Raw genomic sequence first — 18,787 nt, forward strand, 5'->3', positions numbered from 1 at the left:
ATTTATATGATTTAATATCTTTTATGCCTACTTAGTACACTGTACATTCGTTTTTGCGACTCGTCTTCGCGCCTCGAAACAATTGAGGGCGCAACTCAAATTGGTACAAACGAAAGAGTTTAGTTCTGTGGCCACACCAAAGAGATTATACCTTATTATATGGTATAATCCCAAAGAGATTATATGGTATAATCTCTTTGGGCCACACGTTTCTGTGGCCACACGTACCGTCGTGCACCCGGTACCCAGGCCCAGGCCGCATCCCCGCTCCGCTTGCATTTGCATTGTAGAGCCTAGCTAGCTCTGTTTATGTTGTGATTCCGGTTCCGTGTGCAGCAAAGGCTGTTTGGTGTGCAGTACAGTCGAGTCAGCGTGGGTACATTACTAGTACTTAGTATTCCTTCTCGAGCAACCATGGCCGCCTCAAAACACGCTGTCTATGCTACAGCCAAGTTCCTTCAGGGGTACTCAGAGAGGGACAAGGTCATGAGAACTCTTTCCTTTGCCTCTCTACTCATTGCTGGACTCTCTAAGAGACCTTCGACCGCACGGAAATTCTCAACGATCACTGGCCAATTAAGTTTGTGTCGCACGATTCTGCGACTTTTCGATGACATCCCTATGCTGGCTCATACTCTTTCATACGGATGGGGACGGCAGGTTTGTACTTAATAATACAAAACTACCTTCTTCTGTTCCTCCCTCTGTTTACATTGTATGTTGGAGATTGGCGAGAGAGGATTGATTGGAGATCTTCCCAAGATAATCAGATACTAGATCAGGGGGGCGTTTCATTTCATCAACGAGTTCGTCGGACTCGGAGGTCTTCACCGACAAATTTGCTATCAGCCAATCAGACGAAAGGATTTCAGTAGCTTTTAACAGTTGTCAGTGTAAATCACAGACAAAAAGTTTCATGAAACGTCCCCCTGATCTACTACAGCTAGTAGACTAGTTCAAGTTCAAGCGGGTACTAGTAATGTGGAGTTTAAAGATAAAATAGAGGGAGCACATCAGGATGTCATCATTGGCAGACCGAGGTTTTGAGGGAGGTTAGGGTCATATGGTAGCCTGACCAGACCGCTGTGCGAAGTCACGACAGCGGCTGCGTGTAGTTGGGTCATATGGTAGACTGGCATAAGTGCCTAACTGAAATGCGGTTAGGTGCAATAAGCATTGCCCATTGCTTGGGACAGGAGGAATAGGAGGGATGGTCCAGCAGGCACTTTCTGTTCGATCCATTCGACAAACTCTTGGTGGATTCCAGAGATGGAGCTACAGGCCCCAGCGTACAGGTGGCAAGAAAATGTATTTCTACTAACCTTGTTATGACATAATCTTCCGCTTTGCAGCGGCCAGAGTAGGCAAGTGGGGTCTTACTATAACCTCCACTCCTCGGCCTTCTTCATCTGATGGAGTAGAGTGTCTGGTCTGTAGTAGCAGGTATAACTGTACACAAGCTGGGCTCTTACAGTCTTGCTAACTGCGACCAGCCCCATCAGCCCCATCAGCCCCATCAGCCCCATCAGCCCCAACTCGTAGCATGATGGGGCTGTGCACTGTAGCATTCAGGATCATGACAGAAATAGTATCGTATATAAATAGTTATAAATAGTATAAATAGCAACATAAAATCGAAAAATTTCTTCAATTTGAAGACTTACAGGTGAAGTTGAAGTGTTGACAACAGGTAACTTGCAACGTTTTTTTTTTTCCAATAGTCCCTTTCTGTTCGAATTAATGACTTAATGTGACTCGGTCGAGAGGAACCTGGGAGAGCTACACTGAACTGACGGCCAGCGCATGCGCACAAATTTCAAATCCATTGACCAGATAAGCATATAAGATGTCGTTCTCCCAGGTTCCTCCCTGTCATGATCCTGAATGCTACAGTGCGCAGCCCCATCACGCTACGCGTTGGGGCTGGTCGCAGTTAGGCTCTTGCTATGTATCAACAAGGCCTGATGCCATGGATGATATGGGATGGAGGGTTCAAGGAGTAGAAGAACACCTCTAGAGTATTTTTTAGGTTGCTGTGGCTCCAATGTATCCAGAGTGCGAGTGAGGGCTTATGAGTGATCATTTCTGTGAGGTTCTTTTTTGTCGCTGTTGTGATGGTGTTCTTAATGAGGCCGCGTGTACCTATTGTTCTAAAATTCAATATTTTACTGATCTGACTTTTTATCTAGCACATTGAAAATTCAGTCATTTTTTCCAGTGGTTTTATTGTTCAAATGTATGTGTAATCTTCATTTGTTGATGACAAGGTATTAAGAAAATGTAGCCATTGACATCACCAGATGCAGCACAGATTTTGTGAGTATTAGAGTGTAAAGATACATTATGCAGCTCACAGGCAGTGAAAACAGAAGGGGAGCATGAGGAAAACTTTTTATTTTCTTGTTTGATTTTGTTTTGATGAGAAACCTGAGTTTTAAGTAGTGCTGCAACTACAGTAGTAACCCCGGGCGCTCCTTGTACACAGTTATACTGGGCGTGTTTGGCGTTCGGGCTGTGTTTCGCAGTTATGCTGCAACGGTGGACATGGACAGATAACACATCAGATAGAATCATTAGTCCTCATCCTACAAGAGGACATGTATTTACCATGTTACTGTGAGTACCTGTTATTGTTGAGATTACCATCAGAAAAATTGCAAAGTTTTTGTATTTGATTGAGGACCTTTCCTCAGTAGGTGATACATGTACAATTATTGTTTTCCTCTTAGTGATATTCCTAGGTGTTCTCATTTTCAAAATCAAACTTCACTTTCATTTTCTATGGTTCAGGAAAGGAGCTCACTGATGCAAGTGATCGGCGTTCTGCAGAATATCGTCAACCAGCTGTTCTTTCCCGTAGAGCACATAGCCTGGGCAGCAGACAACAAGCTCATTGACATTCCCCCCGGGAGGTGGTGGACTCTCTCGGTCACAGCATGGCTAACGGCCCTCTGTCTAGGAATCATCAAGTAAGACTGACCCCCAGGCCTTCATCCTCAAAGACCTGGTAGCATGGGGATTCATGGAGTAAGAGGGCTGGCCTGGTTCGGATATATTTGAGAATCCCCGTAATGAATTATGAGTTGCTTTATCACAAATCAAAGCTTCTATGCACATACAAGGTGTGTCAGAAAAGTTCCGGGACTGCCGACATAGAAGATTTATTTCAAACATGAACTTCAAATTTAGAGGTTTCACCTTCAAAGTAATTTATCTGGAGTATGTAACTGTAATCTGAGCTCTGTACACCTGAGTAATCAGATTTGTTTTTTTTTTTTTTTCTACTTAATTTTATATACACATCCTCTGTCTCAGGTTGTTCAGCAATGAGCACAGAACAATAAACAAACTTGAAGTTTTTGGTATGGTTGGGGAAAACTCCATCAGAAGTGCTGAGATTGCTGCAGTAATCTTCCACGTCCTCTCATCCTTCTTTAAACTTTTCGCATCATTCAAAAAACACATGTGCATGACACCGTCTCAATCCGCACACTTGCTGAAGCAATCTCGGCGCTTCTGAAAGAGTGTCTATAATACTTGAATGTATTAATGTTTGATTGCTTTGCCTTTGTAATATTCTGTATTTTCTGTGCACTTTTACATGCATAGATCAAGTGGGACACTACTGGAACTGCAGGAGCAGAAGAGAATGGTTTTCAAACAAGAAAAGAGGTGAGCAGAAAGAAAGTGTGAATATGAGTGGACCAAAAATGAACGGAGGGATACATCTCTTGATTGACTTGTAGTTTAATTCTACTTTCTCTGGCAAGAAGTTAGAATAGGGAGAATAAGAAAGAGGGCTCTTTCTCATTCTCTTCCTCTATCTGACCATCTCTCTTTCTCAGTCTGTCAGTTTGATTCTCTTTTGGTGATCAATATAACTACAAATTACTCCAAATGGTTTGTTTTCTAGGAACATGCATTTCAGTAGAGGCTGTTCAATTTGAGGAAATCATCACTTTGCTCATATTGACTTAAAACATACTATTAAGTCATCTGAACTGCTGTATTTTCATTAAAATCTGAAATCAACATCTACAAAGTAAGATGATGTACACAATGGAATGAAGTAATTATGTCATTGCCCCACATTCATCCTATTGGTTTACAAGAAAATATAGTTAATACAGGGGAAACTCGGTATAACGAACACTGCTATAACGAGATATCGGTTATAACGAGGAAATTTTCCCGGTCCCAAATTTCCTTCCACACAAGTCTATGTAAAATGCTACTCTTATAGCGAGATCGGCTATAACGAAATAACTGCTATAACGAGATAAATTTTGTGACTTCCAAACAAAGAAAAACATAGCCAATCAAACCTGCTATAGCGAGGTAAAGCAAAATGCCTTCGGTAAAGCTTTACTTCGCCTGTGCTATCATCTTCCGAGATTGATGCGCCAAAAACTGTCTTGTACACACATAATCATTTTCTTCAGTGCACTCCAGCTAGCACTGCATGTTGTACGTATAAGTGTGTGTGTGCGCGCACACTGATACATGCAGAAAATGTGGTGGGACGGCCATAATATATACATGACATCATCATGACGTTTAGCAGGAATGAGGCAATCTGATGCTGTGATTGGCTTTCTACATAGGGAATTCCCCATCTTCACACACACGCAGTCATAATGTACATACAGAATGTGTCTCATACACACACAACATTGTGCAGACCATATTCAAGCTTCCATACAACACACACCCATACGATAACCACATACCAATCCACATACGATCTTGATACAATCGCAAGCTATATAAATTTACAAATTCAAACATCTACAATTAATAAGAAACACATTCTTGACTTGATATTGGATTTCCTTGGTGAAAAACATCTTCTTACCCATAAAGGTGAGTAATTCCCTCACACACAATATCAAGTTATCAGTATTGATTGAAATATGATGGGTAGTCCCACATGTGCAAATTAATGTCTTTATGTTATGCCTTCTTTTATGCCTACTGATATAACGAGATATCGGCTATAACGAGGAAAATGTCTCGGTCCCGACCATCTCTATTATGTTTTTAGTCAGTGATTTTATAATTCTATCCCCAACTATATAATAGTTGTTGTTTATATATTGCAACTTCACAATCCCTTGATTTGATTGATATCACTGATTCTTTGATTTATCAAGAAATTTTGTTAAGATAAGCATAGAGGTCACATGGAATTTCTATGCTGTGTTGGTGACATTGCCACTTTATCATAGGTGGATATTGGTTGTGAACATCAGAGGTTAAAGGGACAATATAGTTTTGGATGAGACCTAACTTTTAACATTTTGGGGGGAGATAATGAGAAACCGCTATGAAATATGAAAGAGCATGTAATTCCAAGAGGAATTCAACGTTTATTTGATGAAGATTGGTTATGAAATGGCTGAGATACCCAAAACAGAGCAATACTAATAAAATGTGGGACCCACATTTTATTACGATCGCTTTGTTTTACTTTGTTTTGGATGTCTCAGCCATTCCAAAACTGATTTTCATCAAATAAACTTTGAATTCCTCTTAGAATGGCATGCTCTATACCATTTCATAAGTGGTTTCTTGGTATCTCACAAAAAGTTAAAAGCCAAATCCTCAGCTCCACCGTACCATCCCTTTAATTGATGCCTTTACCATTTCAATTCTCTTGATATTCCTTTATTTGTTCAAGTCAACTTACAAATAGGATGTAGGGAGTTTTACTGTAGTCAATTTGACTAGTTTGCTTTGTATAATAGTATATCTTGATTACAGGTACAATGGACTCCCATTATAACAAAGTCCTTGGGACAGGCAGTTTTCTTTTGTTACACCATATCAAAATTTCGTTATTACTGAACAAATAAACGATATAAATACATGGAGTGGCTAATGTTGAATTTTTACTTCGTTGTAACCGGAATTTGTTATAACCGTGTTCGTTATAACAGGAGTGCACTGTATATGGCATTGCTATATTGAGCGCATAGGGACATATGCACAATGTGTCATGCGCTATATATGCACTGTTCATTACCTCTGCCAAGGGAGGAGGTTATGTTTTCGTTACCGTTGGTTTGTTAGTTAGGTAGTTAGTTAGTTTGTCCGTGTGCAAAATAACTCAAAAAGTAATTAACGGATTGGGATGAAACTTGCAGGAAAGGTTGAGGATGACACAAGTAACAAACGATTAACTTTTGGTAGTGATCCAAGAATTTGGGGGGAATTTATGAAGGATTTTTGATATTTTGGCAGGTAGGGTCAATGAACTTGGGAGTTCAGGCTGCGCATATTTGAGGTTTGCATGCGCGCACTAAAGTGCGTGCTCTAGTTTCTGCTAGGGCGAGGTGCGCCATGCAGCTGAGGGTTTATGACGTAACAAAGGCTTCTATATTCGGAAATCGGGCGACTTTCAGCACACAATGCTATAAGTACAATGTACGTATGAGTGGAAATCACTGATATCTCTATGGAAGAACAAGATCTGTGGTGGAAATGAGCTGCATGCTTGGCGGAGGTCTGCGCTCTAAGAGTGCTTCTCTATTGTAATTATTATTTTTTTCAACTTGTGCAGCTTACATGGTGGCCATAGTCAGGAAGCCATACAGCTGGCCAAGCAGCAGACCGTGGTCCTCCTGAGGATACTGGCCGATGCCAGCGACCTCTGCAACGCCGTCAACTGGATGCCGGAGGGCTTCCTGTGGGCCAACAAGCTGCCAAACCACTGGATTGGGCTCTTTGGCACCATCTCCTCCCTCATCAAACTCGGCCTGGTTGTGCAGAGCAAGAGATGATGGAGCCCAGGTGATTTGGAGCGGCAGCGGGCTGAGTCACCGCAGAGAGAAGTAATAGAAAGGACGAGAAGAAAGCATCAACAATTCCGCCTCAACCCTGCCCTGCTCATACGTGCCTGGTATGATTTGCTGTGAGAAGCATACTCAGTACATTGCCAAGTTATATTTTTTGTACGTATGCAATACTTACTTTCAATTAATTCTTCCTCTGTCCAGAGGGTGCATTTTCAAATTCATATTGAGATATTCATCTTGCGTTCAACCATTTTTTTACTTATTAACCCAAATATGAGGTATTGTGCTAATGATAAATTGTCTTTCATCGCCTGAGATTTTGACATTGAAGAAAATCAAGAGGAAACAGGTTTCTCCCAAAGGGGAAGAGACAAATTTCCAGCCATCCATCTTGTGATGATCAAAAATATTATGTGTGATTTGTCTAATACACTCACTCTTTTTGCTGCATGATATTTGATGTAATGCAAATGACTTTGAACTGAAATATCTGGAGTGTCAACTCATGGCATTCAAGCTGTCGAAAGAGAAGACATAATGTTGAACTCTTTCTACTCTGTCATCGGAAACATGTTTCCTGTCTTAAAGGAAACTTACTGAGGGAAATGCATGTCTATTGACATGTGGTATTGTTTTCGGGGTGTCAGAAGTAAAGAGCAGTCCTAAGTGACTGGTAATTTATGACATGCACAAAGCTGTGATGTAGGGTAGCTTTGTATACTGTATACGCTGTATCATTTTGTGAGGTTTTCATTTTAGTGAATTGCGCAAATCGGGTGCAATTTGCAAATTTAACAGCACACAGAAATACTGATCCCGACATGAATGAGACATGCGTGCATTGATGTTCTCGTACTCAGTACATGGTACATTAACAAGGTGCATGATAATACACTTCGGTAGTCCTAAGTCTTGGGGTGCCCACTGCTAAAATGGATGGGCACACTTCCCAATTTTCTCTCCATTGCTTTACTCCACCGTCCCAAATTTAACCGTTCGCAAAATTGTCGGGAGCCCCGAATGGTGAGAAATTAGACTCACTAAACATATGGCGTGTACAGTGATAAGATTGGGTACATTGGGTGCACAAGGCCCAAACTCATGCTGTGTTTGATGAGGGGTAGTGATTTGTTGATAGGGCTTCCACAGAAAACTGTTGAAGATTGAGGTATGCATACTCACAGTACTAATCCTCTAGATCATTTTAGTTGTCGTAAATATCCCCGAATGTTACAACCTCAGTTTTGACATGGTATTTCAGGGAGGGCACAAGTTTCACAACAGAAGACTATCTTTGTTGTTGGGAATGTATACTTGTAACAATAGAAGATTGGGTATACTCAGCACTCAAGGCCTAAACTTGTGCTGTGTGTTGATGAGGGATAGTGATTCTGTGGTAGTGGCTTTCACAGCAAAATTCAAGATGGAGGTATGCATTCTCACAGTACTTTCACTCCAGTTTCGTCCATCTGATAAGTAACATGTAGCTATGTCTTGTTTTAAAAGTGGATTCGTGTTACAGCTCAGGAGGTGACTGGTACATATTCACTCTATTGGCTACGCAGAGCATTTGTCGTCAAAGTCTGTGTTGAATACGATTGCTACTGGCACCACTGGTTGATAGTTTATGGGTCAGTCAAGTACTAATCTGCTGTGGAGATAGCACGATAAAATAATAGTGGACTGTTTATTCCATTTGCCCGTAGGCAGGAAGTTCTTCCTTTGGAAAACAAATTCATGTGAGCATCATGTGTGGGAGAAACACCAGATGGTTAAACAATGACATATTTAGCACTGTCAGTTAGATTAATGCACATATGTTCTCTACAGTAGAGAGGACTGACTGACTGTCAATTCATGACATGCACAAAAATGTGGTATAAAGTAGCTTTGTATAACTTAGACTGGATACACATTCAGCACACAGAGGCCAAAACTTGTGTGTGCTGAGGTATTTGATTCTATGTTATGATACACTCCCGTCATATTAAACATGGTTATGCCCCAGTCACATAGACATCTCAGGTGATCCAATCCTGGGTGATCCGGGGAGAGATCCATGCTGACGCCTTGGAAATCCTTGGACATCCGTGTATGTCTGCGTAGATCCGCGGACATCCGGGAGTCAAACACGGTAACTTTTGGACGTCAAATACATCCAGCGTCATCCGGGGATTGCCATGTTGGCAGAGCAATCCGGGATGGTCCGTGTGGCTGCTGTATAGATGCCGTGTTTATCCGTGTAGACGCCGCGCTCTTCCGGTCTTACTGTCATATCAACGCTCGTCGACACTTCATCGAGGTCGAAACTATCCCGGACCTTCCTGGATCTTCCCAGATCTCCCCGGATCACCGTGAGATCCTTTAGGATCCATGTTTGTATGTGACTGGGGCCTTAAAACAAAACTCTTATTTCCATGAAGTGAAAAGTCAGATAGCAAAATTATTGTTTATATATCTTGTTATACAACACCTTAGAATGATGTCAAATTGTGATTGGCCAAGAACATGTCACATGACATTCATTAGAAAATACCTATCAAACTCATTGAGAGTGACAGCCGTGCATTAGGCCCCTGGCGTTGGCCTAATGCACGGCTCGAAGGTACTATTGCACGGCTCTGCAGGTACTAATGCACGGCCGCTCGACTTCACTAGCAGAGCCCCAGCAAACTACATGCTGGCTAGCTGCATGCGCTGGTAAGTTCATTCACAGGCCAGGTGCTGCGTGGTACTGCAACGTTATGTTGCGCGCAACTATAGTTGCATGTATTGCGTATGCTGGCCTTTTTACGGCTGTGTTTTTAGTTTTGACTCGGATCTGCTACGTCGACCACAGTGATCTCAAAATCAAGACTTCAATTAAAGTTGAGAAACCGTAATTTGATTATTTTTCTGCTTTTTATGCAAAATTATTGTCGGAAATAGACATAGTCTAGACCTACTAGTGTTAGATCTACCGACATCTCAGATCGGCCTAAGGTAGGCCTAACATTAGAACGTTCTCGATCTAACGTTACTGTAGAATGGGTATAGACTACAGAGTTTGCGATTCCTGTGACTGTGTGGTTTTATCATGGCGAGTGTTTTAATACACTGGGTGGTTTAGAATTCTCGGCCTAATTGTTACATTTTTTTTGGGGCCTTCCCAAGTTGCCGGTCACTGATTTAGTATTGTGATTATGGACAAGGTGTTGTATAAAAAGAATGATTTATGATTTTGTTCGTGCATTGGGGCACGTAATATCGCACTTGGCGCGAGATTCGCCACTGGTCTATTCAACGCGGCGCTATGCGCCTTGTTTAATAGACCAGTGGCTCATCTCGCGCTTCGTGCGATATTCGTGCCCAATGCACTCACAACTCATAAATTATTTGTGTAATATACTTTATTGTTCGGCTATAATGACATTTTGATAGAACAAAAGAAAACTGCCAGTCTTGACTATTCCATTATAGCGGGAGTCGCCTGTAGTGGCTTCGACAGAAAATTCAATATTAGGGGACAAGTCCACCTTCATAGACACATGGATTGTGGATAGCATAAATAAGCAATATTGGTAGAACACATCAGTGAGAATTTGAGGAAAATCAGACAATCCATTCAAAAATTAGGATTTTTTTCAAGTTTCTGCTCAGTCACTGCTGGATGAGACGACAACTACAGCTTGTGATGTCACATGTGTATAACAATGTAAAGAAAATATAAAGAAAATTCAACATGTTTTCACTTCTCTCGCATAATAAAGAATACCTGACTTGCCTCTTTCAGAAGGCAGGGGGAATAATATCACCCATAACATATGTCAGTGACAAATCAAGGAAATGTGTTTTTTTTTTTCCAAAAAAGAATAAAATTTTGTGAAATTCTCTTTATATTTCCCTTATATCATTCTACTCATGTGACATCATCACTGTAGTAGACTTCTCATCCAGCAATGAGTGTGCAGACACTTGAAAAAAATCATAACTTTTGAACGGATTGTCAGATTTTGCCCAAACTTTCACTGATGTATTCTACTTATATTGTTGCATTCACTCAATCCACGTGTTAATGAAGGTGGGGAGGTACAATTGTATGCATACTTACAGTACAATTGCACTTCTCCTCAAAATCACTCTTGCTGTCGGGAATACATACTAAATGTTACAACTTTCAGATTTGACATGCCACAATATATCAGGGAGTGACAAGTTTCACAACAGAAGATTATCTTTTTTGTCGGAAATATACTTGTAACAATAGACGATTGGGTATACTCAGTACTCAAGGCTTAAAGGGACTGTACAGTACTGGTTGAGGTAAGGGATTCATGTTTTGAACATTCCTAAGTGAGATAATGAGAAACCTCTTGTGAAATATGAAAGAGCATGTAATTTTAAGAAGGATTCAATGTTTATTTGATGAAAATTGGTTTTCAAATGGCTGAGATATCCAAAAAAGTGATAATAATAAAAGGCGACATGCCACAACTTTGTTAGGATCTCTTTGTTTCACATTGTTTTTGGATATCTCAGCCATTTCAATACCGATTTTCATCGAATAAACTTTTGATACCCCTTAGAATCGCATGCTCTTTGGCATCTCATAGAGTGGTTTCTGAATATCTCGCAAAACGTTAAAAGCTAAATCCTCACCTCGACCAGAACTGTACACACCCTTTAAACTTGTGCCGAGTGTTGCTGAGGGGTTATGATTCTATGATAGTGGCTTCCACAGAACATTTGAGATAGAACATGTTTGCATTCTCACAGTACTTATCATTCTTGTTGTTGTGAATATACTGAAATGTGACAATCTTCTGTTTTGGTATGTTATTTCAAAGAGGGGACAAGTTTTACAACCTTATGTCTGGACTTACAACTTCCCTCGTTCCGCTTATCCAATACTTGCATGTCATGGTTCTGAATTCATATTTTCTGTGTCTGATAATAGACAGTATGCATTGAAAAGCAATACCAGCATGTTAAACTGCATGTTTACCTTATTTGTAATAAAACAAGGACAGCATATACTCTTTTTTTTTTTTCTTCTTTTTTGAGATTTGTGGTCACAGTTATTGGAAAAGTTGTGATGGGGTGGTCTGTGTCTAATTGCAGCAAGCATGTGTGATGTTTTGTTTGTAAAATTGCCTCAGTAAAGAACTTTAGGACACGCTGTTGTCAGAAAGTAATACACCTTATGTCTTTTTCATATTATTCTGTATTATCTAGTAGCAGTCATTTGAGGAATAACAATATATTAAGCTTTGGGTCAAGAGGTCCACTAATTTCTGGTGCTTTATACTTCACATCTCCACAGGGGAACCTTGTTACAACAAGGATCTAAAATAATGACTGTCACTGTGTTATGTGAGGTATCTCACCATATCAAGGTACAACAGCTGCAAAATCGCCTTGTTATAAGAGGCTTTTTTAATGTACATGATCTCTTTATAGCAAGGTTCCACTGTTGTATCTATTGTTTTGCTTTTGCAAGGAGGGCATCAATAAAGTATTGTGTAGTGAGATGTTCATTATTTGTTGTGTGATTCACGCTAAAAATGTTGATATTTTATATACGTATATACTACTAATGTGAAGCCAAGTGCAATTTCTAAATCACTGCCCAAATATGTCCTCCGCTGTCCCTTTTTATTTTCTTTTATTATCTTATTCAAATTATATCATTGTCATCATTGTTGAATACATGCAACCCATTGATATCAGAGTGAGGGTGCATTTTAGTGTCAAATATTTTTGAAAGCAAGAGTTAGTAATACATAAGGGTATTAAGATATACTGTACAATCTATTTGTAACTCTTGAAGGTGTATGCTTATAATGGCTGTATGGCCGTTGATATATGGTTTTGCTTATTACCTCAGCTTTCATGGTAACAACAGCAGGTGTTGTAGAACATGGGTAAAATCAAGAAGTGCACTGAGAAATATTACGATATGTGATGGATGAGACCTGTACTGAACTTGTGTGTAGCACGAAATGTAATTTTTCTAATTTGTTTGTGGTTAAATTTTTGTATTGAATGGCAATATATTGAAATATATTTTCTATTAATAAACATGAAGACATTGCACATAGCAGATCATGCACACCTTGTAGTCTTTCCTACATGTGGATACAGATTGCTTTATGCTTTTATGACGTTGTGTGTGGTAAAGTTCAAGTGTCTTTCACAGGTGCCATTGGTGATAATCAGAGCTGATATTCTGGGGAAACTTACTCAGGTGTATTTACAAATGCTGTCTGCACTTGATTGTAAAGATGTGCAATAAAAGCAGCAAGTGTGTATCTCAATAAGTTAGAGAGTAAACACAGCGATATTAGGAATTAACAATATCTTTACTTTGATGTATAGGGAAATAAAAGTGGCCTTAATACAGGGGGAACACATGTATTAGAGAGGTGAGTTGGTGATGACCATGTTTCATATTGCTAATACAAATGTATTCAAATAGTGCACACTGTGCAGTCTATGCATATTACCCATCTGTTTTATCACTACAGTTCATCATAATTTTGAATGTCACACATAGACCAGGCATACTAGCAGAACTTTAAATACAAGTATACATAAACTAATGATGCGCAGGTACATCAACACGCCTGCGCATATTTATGGGGGCAGATGTCATGTTGCACACGAGAAAGGATACAGCCCTGCGTCAGAAAAAAAATTCTCTCAGACCAGCTCAGAGGTAAATCTGATCTACACTATTAAGAGCGCCCCCTATTGACATGATCTTCTCTTCGCACTGCATCCCCTGTATCCATGTGCTTTGATTGTAAGCTGTGTATGAGGTACTGTAAAGCAATATATTTGAAATTTTTTGCGAAATGCAGCCGATGGCCTTTTTCACGGCACAAAATTTTCGCAAATTGTCATCGGCATTCAATGCACATAGTGTAGACAAGAACTTTCGCGTGCATTTTAATTTTGCGAATCTTGGCTCTCGCTAAATTTTTTAAATTAAAAAGCATGCGAAAGTTCCTCGTTTTACAGAAGATGAAGAACAAAAATGTTACAATGAGTGTGTGTATGTGCACATCTTTTCGCCTCAGGAGATTTTCTTTCTTTTTTCTGTGACTTGAATCATTTCATGGAAAGATGCAAGTTTTCGTGTAGACGGCGACACAAAAAGTGAATGTATGACCCAAGCGGAATGAGTGTACAGATTCCCATATAAATACAACACATCTATATTATCAAGTGCTTGTTGCTGGTTGGGGTCCAAATAGAGTTTGACACTCTGGCCAACTACACTTTCTAGGACACATTCCCTGGAACATTCATCTTCTATAGGGACTCTGAACACATTACCTTTCCTGTTCTCTTCTCTCTTTCATTTTAGTTTTCTAATGTGAGCCCGAGCCCACTTTCCAAATCCAGTTCGGCCTTGGCATCAATAGTGTCCCTGTGTCATACCCACATGGTAGACCACTCAAAGAGTGACAGACAGAATTGGTCTTCATTGACCTCTATTACAGGAATGAACACCTGGTCGCCACTTAGTCTCCAACTCCATAATATACCCACTTAAATGTATTCATTACTTTTATCTGAGGTTAAGTGGAAGATGCAACAGTAGTTTTTTCTTTTTAATTCAAGAGGATATTGTCACACAAAATGAAAGAGGAAATTGCTGTGTGATGTTTGAGGGAATTGGTGTATACAACTTCTCCCCTCCGTGCCAACCAAATTGGCAGTTTGTGCTGCCTTAGTCAAAAAAAAGTTTTTCAAATTAGCACATTTTGATAAAACTTAATGGACTGTGTGGGGGAAAGGGGGGGTGGGGGTGGCAAACTTGTACACATATAAGGAAGGAGTTCTCTGCTATATATATATATCACATCGCATCCTGGTCGCTGATGAAGAATGCGATGACTAACCTGTTTGGTGTCTTGTTTCTAAAACATGCACTTTCCTCGCCAGGATAGAGTGTTTTATAAATGCCATTTTAGGTTTTTATCACTTCATGAATTAAATCAACATAAATAAGAGACATCCTTTATGAGAAAAGTTGATTACAAGAGAAAAAATAATAAAACAGTGTAATTTCCTCCTTTTTAAATAGGCTACATTTGAAAGTTTATATGTGCAGTTGACACCAGGGTCGCAATTGCCCCCCCCCCCCCCCCCCCCCCGCAAAAACTTAAAAAAATAAAAATAAAGTCCCAATGGATTATATCCAAGAAAAGCTACGCTTATTCACATTGTCACTATTTGATAATTTCTAAATGAAAGAGACATGTTTGCCATTTTTGTTATTTAATTAGATTCACCTCAGGAAAAGGAGCTTGAACACATTACAAAAAATATTTTTGCTTACAAAGTTTATGTAAGTCAATAGACTTTACAGTAGGCCTACAAAATGAAGAAAGAGACAATTAACAAGATAATCATGACAGAAGTATTAATGTCTTTTTCCTTTTAATTTCTCAAAAACACATTTGAGAATACTTAGTTCATCTTGCGAGCTATAAACATATACAGTTGTTCAAAAAATGCAAATATTCAATAAAAAGACAAAATACATTATCAAGGCACATTTTGCTTTGTCTTTTACCAATACAGCAATGCATAACATATGATGCAACAAATATGAACGCAGGAGAACAACAAATAAGTGTTAGCAAGTAAGTATAAATCAAGGGCATAACACACTACCTCGGCACAATCATGCCGTTTGGTCTCGTACATAACTCCACTTAAATGTGGATTGTATAAGTTAAATTAAGAGAATCAATGTGCTGTTTTAAGTTATAAAGAATCTATTCTTAGATAAAGATCAACTGACTATAATACTTGTACAAATAAAGTTATCTCCACAAGATACAGCTTTACACAATTCAATATCTTGATGATGTATAGCACTATAGAACTATACTCTTGTAACACATATATTCTGCACAAATGGCAAGGGAAAAGGAACTTGTACAAATGTATGGTCTTCTGTGTTATGTGTGACTGGGCCCTTGTCTACCCATTAACACAGCATGCAAGGAAATAGATAACCCCCTTGAAACAGTGGGTCTCACAATGTAAGTACTACTGTACAGGATATACCAACCTTTGGCCACCACAGCTTCATAGCAACTCAAACCTTTATCTAAAAACCTTGCACAACTTAAATTTGCCTTCTAAATCCTTCCCAAAGTTTGCCTATTTCAAGATGAAAATGCTTTGTTTTGTTCCAGACACCACTGGCAAAAGAACTTTAGAATGAAAAGACAGTAAATTACAGCTAAAATGTTTAGAACATATCTCATTTGGCTTTCTAAACACAAATCAAAGACCTTACAACACAGTCATTAGAAAATGTGTCTGACATACTGTAGCTCTTTGGTCAGTATAAAACAGAATCTGTAAATGAAATATGTTTGAATGTTCCCACTGCCTTATCGTATACATTGATTATTGCTTCATATCAGGCTGTTTACACAGTCACAAAAAGATTTGGTCAGGTTTACAAAGCGCTAAATTTACTTTTCAATATATATCATGGCATAATATGTTGAAAACAACATCACTGCAAATGACCAGTACCTATTACGCACCCCTTCTCTGTTCTCTCAAAAGAATCCCCATGTTCTTCAACAACATCTACACATTCTTGGGTAATCCTTTTGCACAGGTTTTAGTGCCACTATGTGCCATAGTTTCCTTATGGTCCTACAGCAATAAAATTCTTAATGCTGTCCAGATTTCATTTTCAAACACTTCTGCTAAACAACGGATGTCACAGAGGCCTTCTGCCTCATCTCTTCACCAGCATACACATCAAAGATACTAACCACATGTTCATGACTAGTTAGTGCCCCGGGGTTACAAAGATACCTAGTATCAGAACTTAAAGATCTCAAGACTGTTTTTCACTGCACCAGTCGATGAAACACTGTTGAAAGAATGCTAACTGCCCCAGCTGACTGCCTGTACAAGTAGAACTGTTTCACCGTATCACCACTCTGCATTGTATAACAGCTAGTTTACTTTCACAATACTGTGACAGATACACATAAGATTTCGAGCTACTCTTGCATCACTACGCACATTGAGCAAGCCTTTGTTTTTCTCTAAGAATTTAAGCAGTAACTCTTAAGACAAAATAGTTGGATTGACTTTTGATAGAAAATGCACAATTACAAAAGTAAAATTATCGAAACTTTCAGCACCAATATCAAGTAAAATATTTGTGTGCAACCAATGAAAATCAACGAGAGAACAAACTTTTGCACTCCAGCTGGTCAAATGATACAGCAACTCATCATTTGATTTAACAATGTTCCTCAAAGAAAACAGTACTAACTATCCTTTAACTGCAAGCATCCATCACCGATCACCTATTCTCATGCATGAGAACTTCATGGTCTTGGAATCAGGTTAAAAACAAACAATGATGAAAAGCAATATCTTCAGAACCAGAAGGGCCCTATCGCAATCTAAGATTTTAGCATAAATAAAACTGAAACAAAAAACGTTTATTTAATCAAAAGCGGGTAGAAGCATTGTTCCAAACATTGGCTACAATAGCACCCTTGTGGTTTTGATTTTTGAACATTTTACTGAAAATGAAAATAATTCAAAATTGACACCATAATGTACCAATTACTCAATTTGCCCCAAAATTGTGATAATGCTCTTCTAGTTCTCAGTTCATGATATATGGGTTATGTCTCCCATAATCAATCAAAAACATGTAATGTAACATCACAGCATTACTGACATGTATTTGAGGTTACACCAAGATGAATTCCACAAATGTTAACAGCTGCTGGATGGTACATCTTGACAGTCTTTGTGAGTAGTAGTTTGGTTATCAGTAGAAGTCCTGTAGTTCAAGTTGTTGCTACGTTAGGCAAGCCTGTAACAAGCTCCACAGCTGTTACAGATGACCTCTATTGTGAAAATAGGCACAACACTTAAAATAGCAAGTAAGCCACTTATGAGAACATTTCAACGGCATAACCTCACACTGTGCATGGATTTCTAGGAAGGATCATTTTGGTCTTCTTTCCTGAGGAATGTTGTTTACTTTGTTTAATGAGGAAAATTTGGTCATAATGGATATTAAAAATACATTTCAAATGTCTCCTTTAGCTTATTTCATGAAAAATGGGGACCCTAGCAAGTAGCCCCCTCCCCCTCAGAGAAAAAGATAATAATCAACATATTAAGACATCAGATTTCTAATCAAAGGGTGTTTGTAAATCTGTAGTAATCGAGCAGCCATTCTGAAAATGAATTAATGTGCTGTGCACTTTCCACTGTGAAAGGTATCCATGAAGACTTCAAGGCTTATCTTAAATTTGCCTGAGATTTTCCTTGCCAAGCGCATGCACGCTGAATTGTTCATACAGATTCCTGCATCCCAGACTAATTTCACTGTTGAAATGGAATGGACCACAATGGAATGATCACGGCACCCACTCATCACAAGTGCATGATGGGAACAGCCCACTACTAGCTTTCATATTGGGGTTACAAACATCAATAAGAATGGAATATGTCACAAAGCCAGCACTTGAACAGCTACAACTGCTTCTAGTACTGCTTCTAAATGCTCTGATGCATATCAGAAAGATTCTTTTTTTCTTTTTTTTTAAAGAAACTTCAACCTTCTCTGGCAAACATTATATAATGCTGGAGAACAATACAAATGAATAGCTGGATTTGATTCAATATTCACATATCACACATCAAACTTTTTTTTTTTCTCAGAATAAGATATCACCAAGAACATACTCATTGACAGCACCATGTGCCTAACAATAGAATTTCATGGGTACAAATCTTTAATCAGAATTGTTCTGATTTAATGTCTTTTCTGACAAATTTCAGTCATTGCAGATGTTTTCCATGTGCATAAAATTAACAACAACAAAAAAGAAATCACAAAGAAAAGAATATTTGAATATCTTTGTAGTAAAATACCTTACTCAATGTTCATCTAAACCCCATTTTGGGCTCAGAGAATATTCTTTAAACAAAAA

At 38.9% G+C, this 18,787-nt stretch overlaps 1 protein-coding gene across 1 annotated transcript; it reads left to right on the forward strand.

Moving 5' to 3' along the window:
- Window positions 1–372: 372 nt before the first annotated feature.
- Window positions 373–9,928, forward strand: LOC139726697 (peroxisomal membrane protein 11C-like). Its single transcript, XM_071637682.1, has 4 exons — window positions 373–660; window positions 2,791–2,969; window positions 3,610–3,672; window positions 6,563–9,928. The coding sequence occupies exons 1-4, from the start codon at window positions 415–417 to the stop codon at window positions 6,780–6,782; spliced, it is 708 nt and encodes a 235-aa protein (XP_071493783.1). The 5' UTR covers window positions 373–414; the 3' UTR covers window positions 6,783–9,928.
- The last annotated feature ends 8,859 nt before the right edge of the window (window positions 9,929–18,787 follow it).

Source organism: Diadema antillarum, unplaced genomic scaffold (assembly GCF_040938485.1).
Source record: "Diadema antillarum isolate AM-2024a unplaced genomic scaffold, OU_Dant_1.0 seq00000097_RagTag, whole genome shotgun sequence".
NCBI classification, from domain to species: Eukaryota; Metazoa; Echinodermata; class Echinoidea; order Diadematoida; family Diadematidae; genus Diadema; species Diadema antillarum.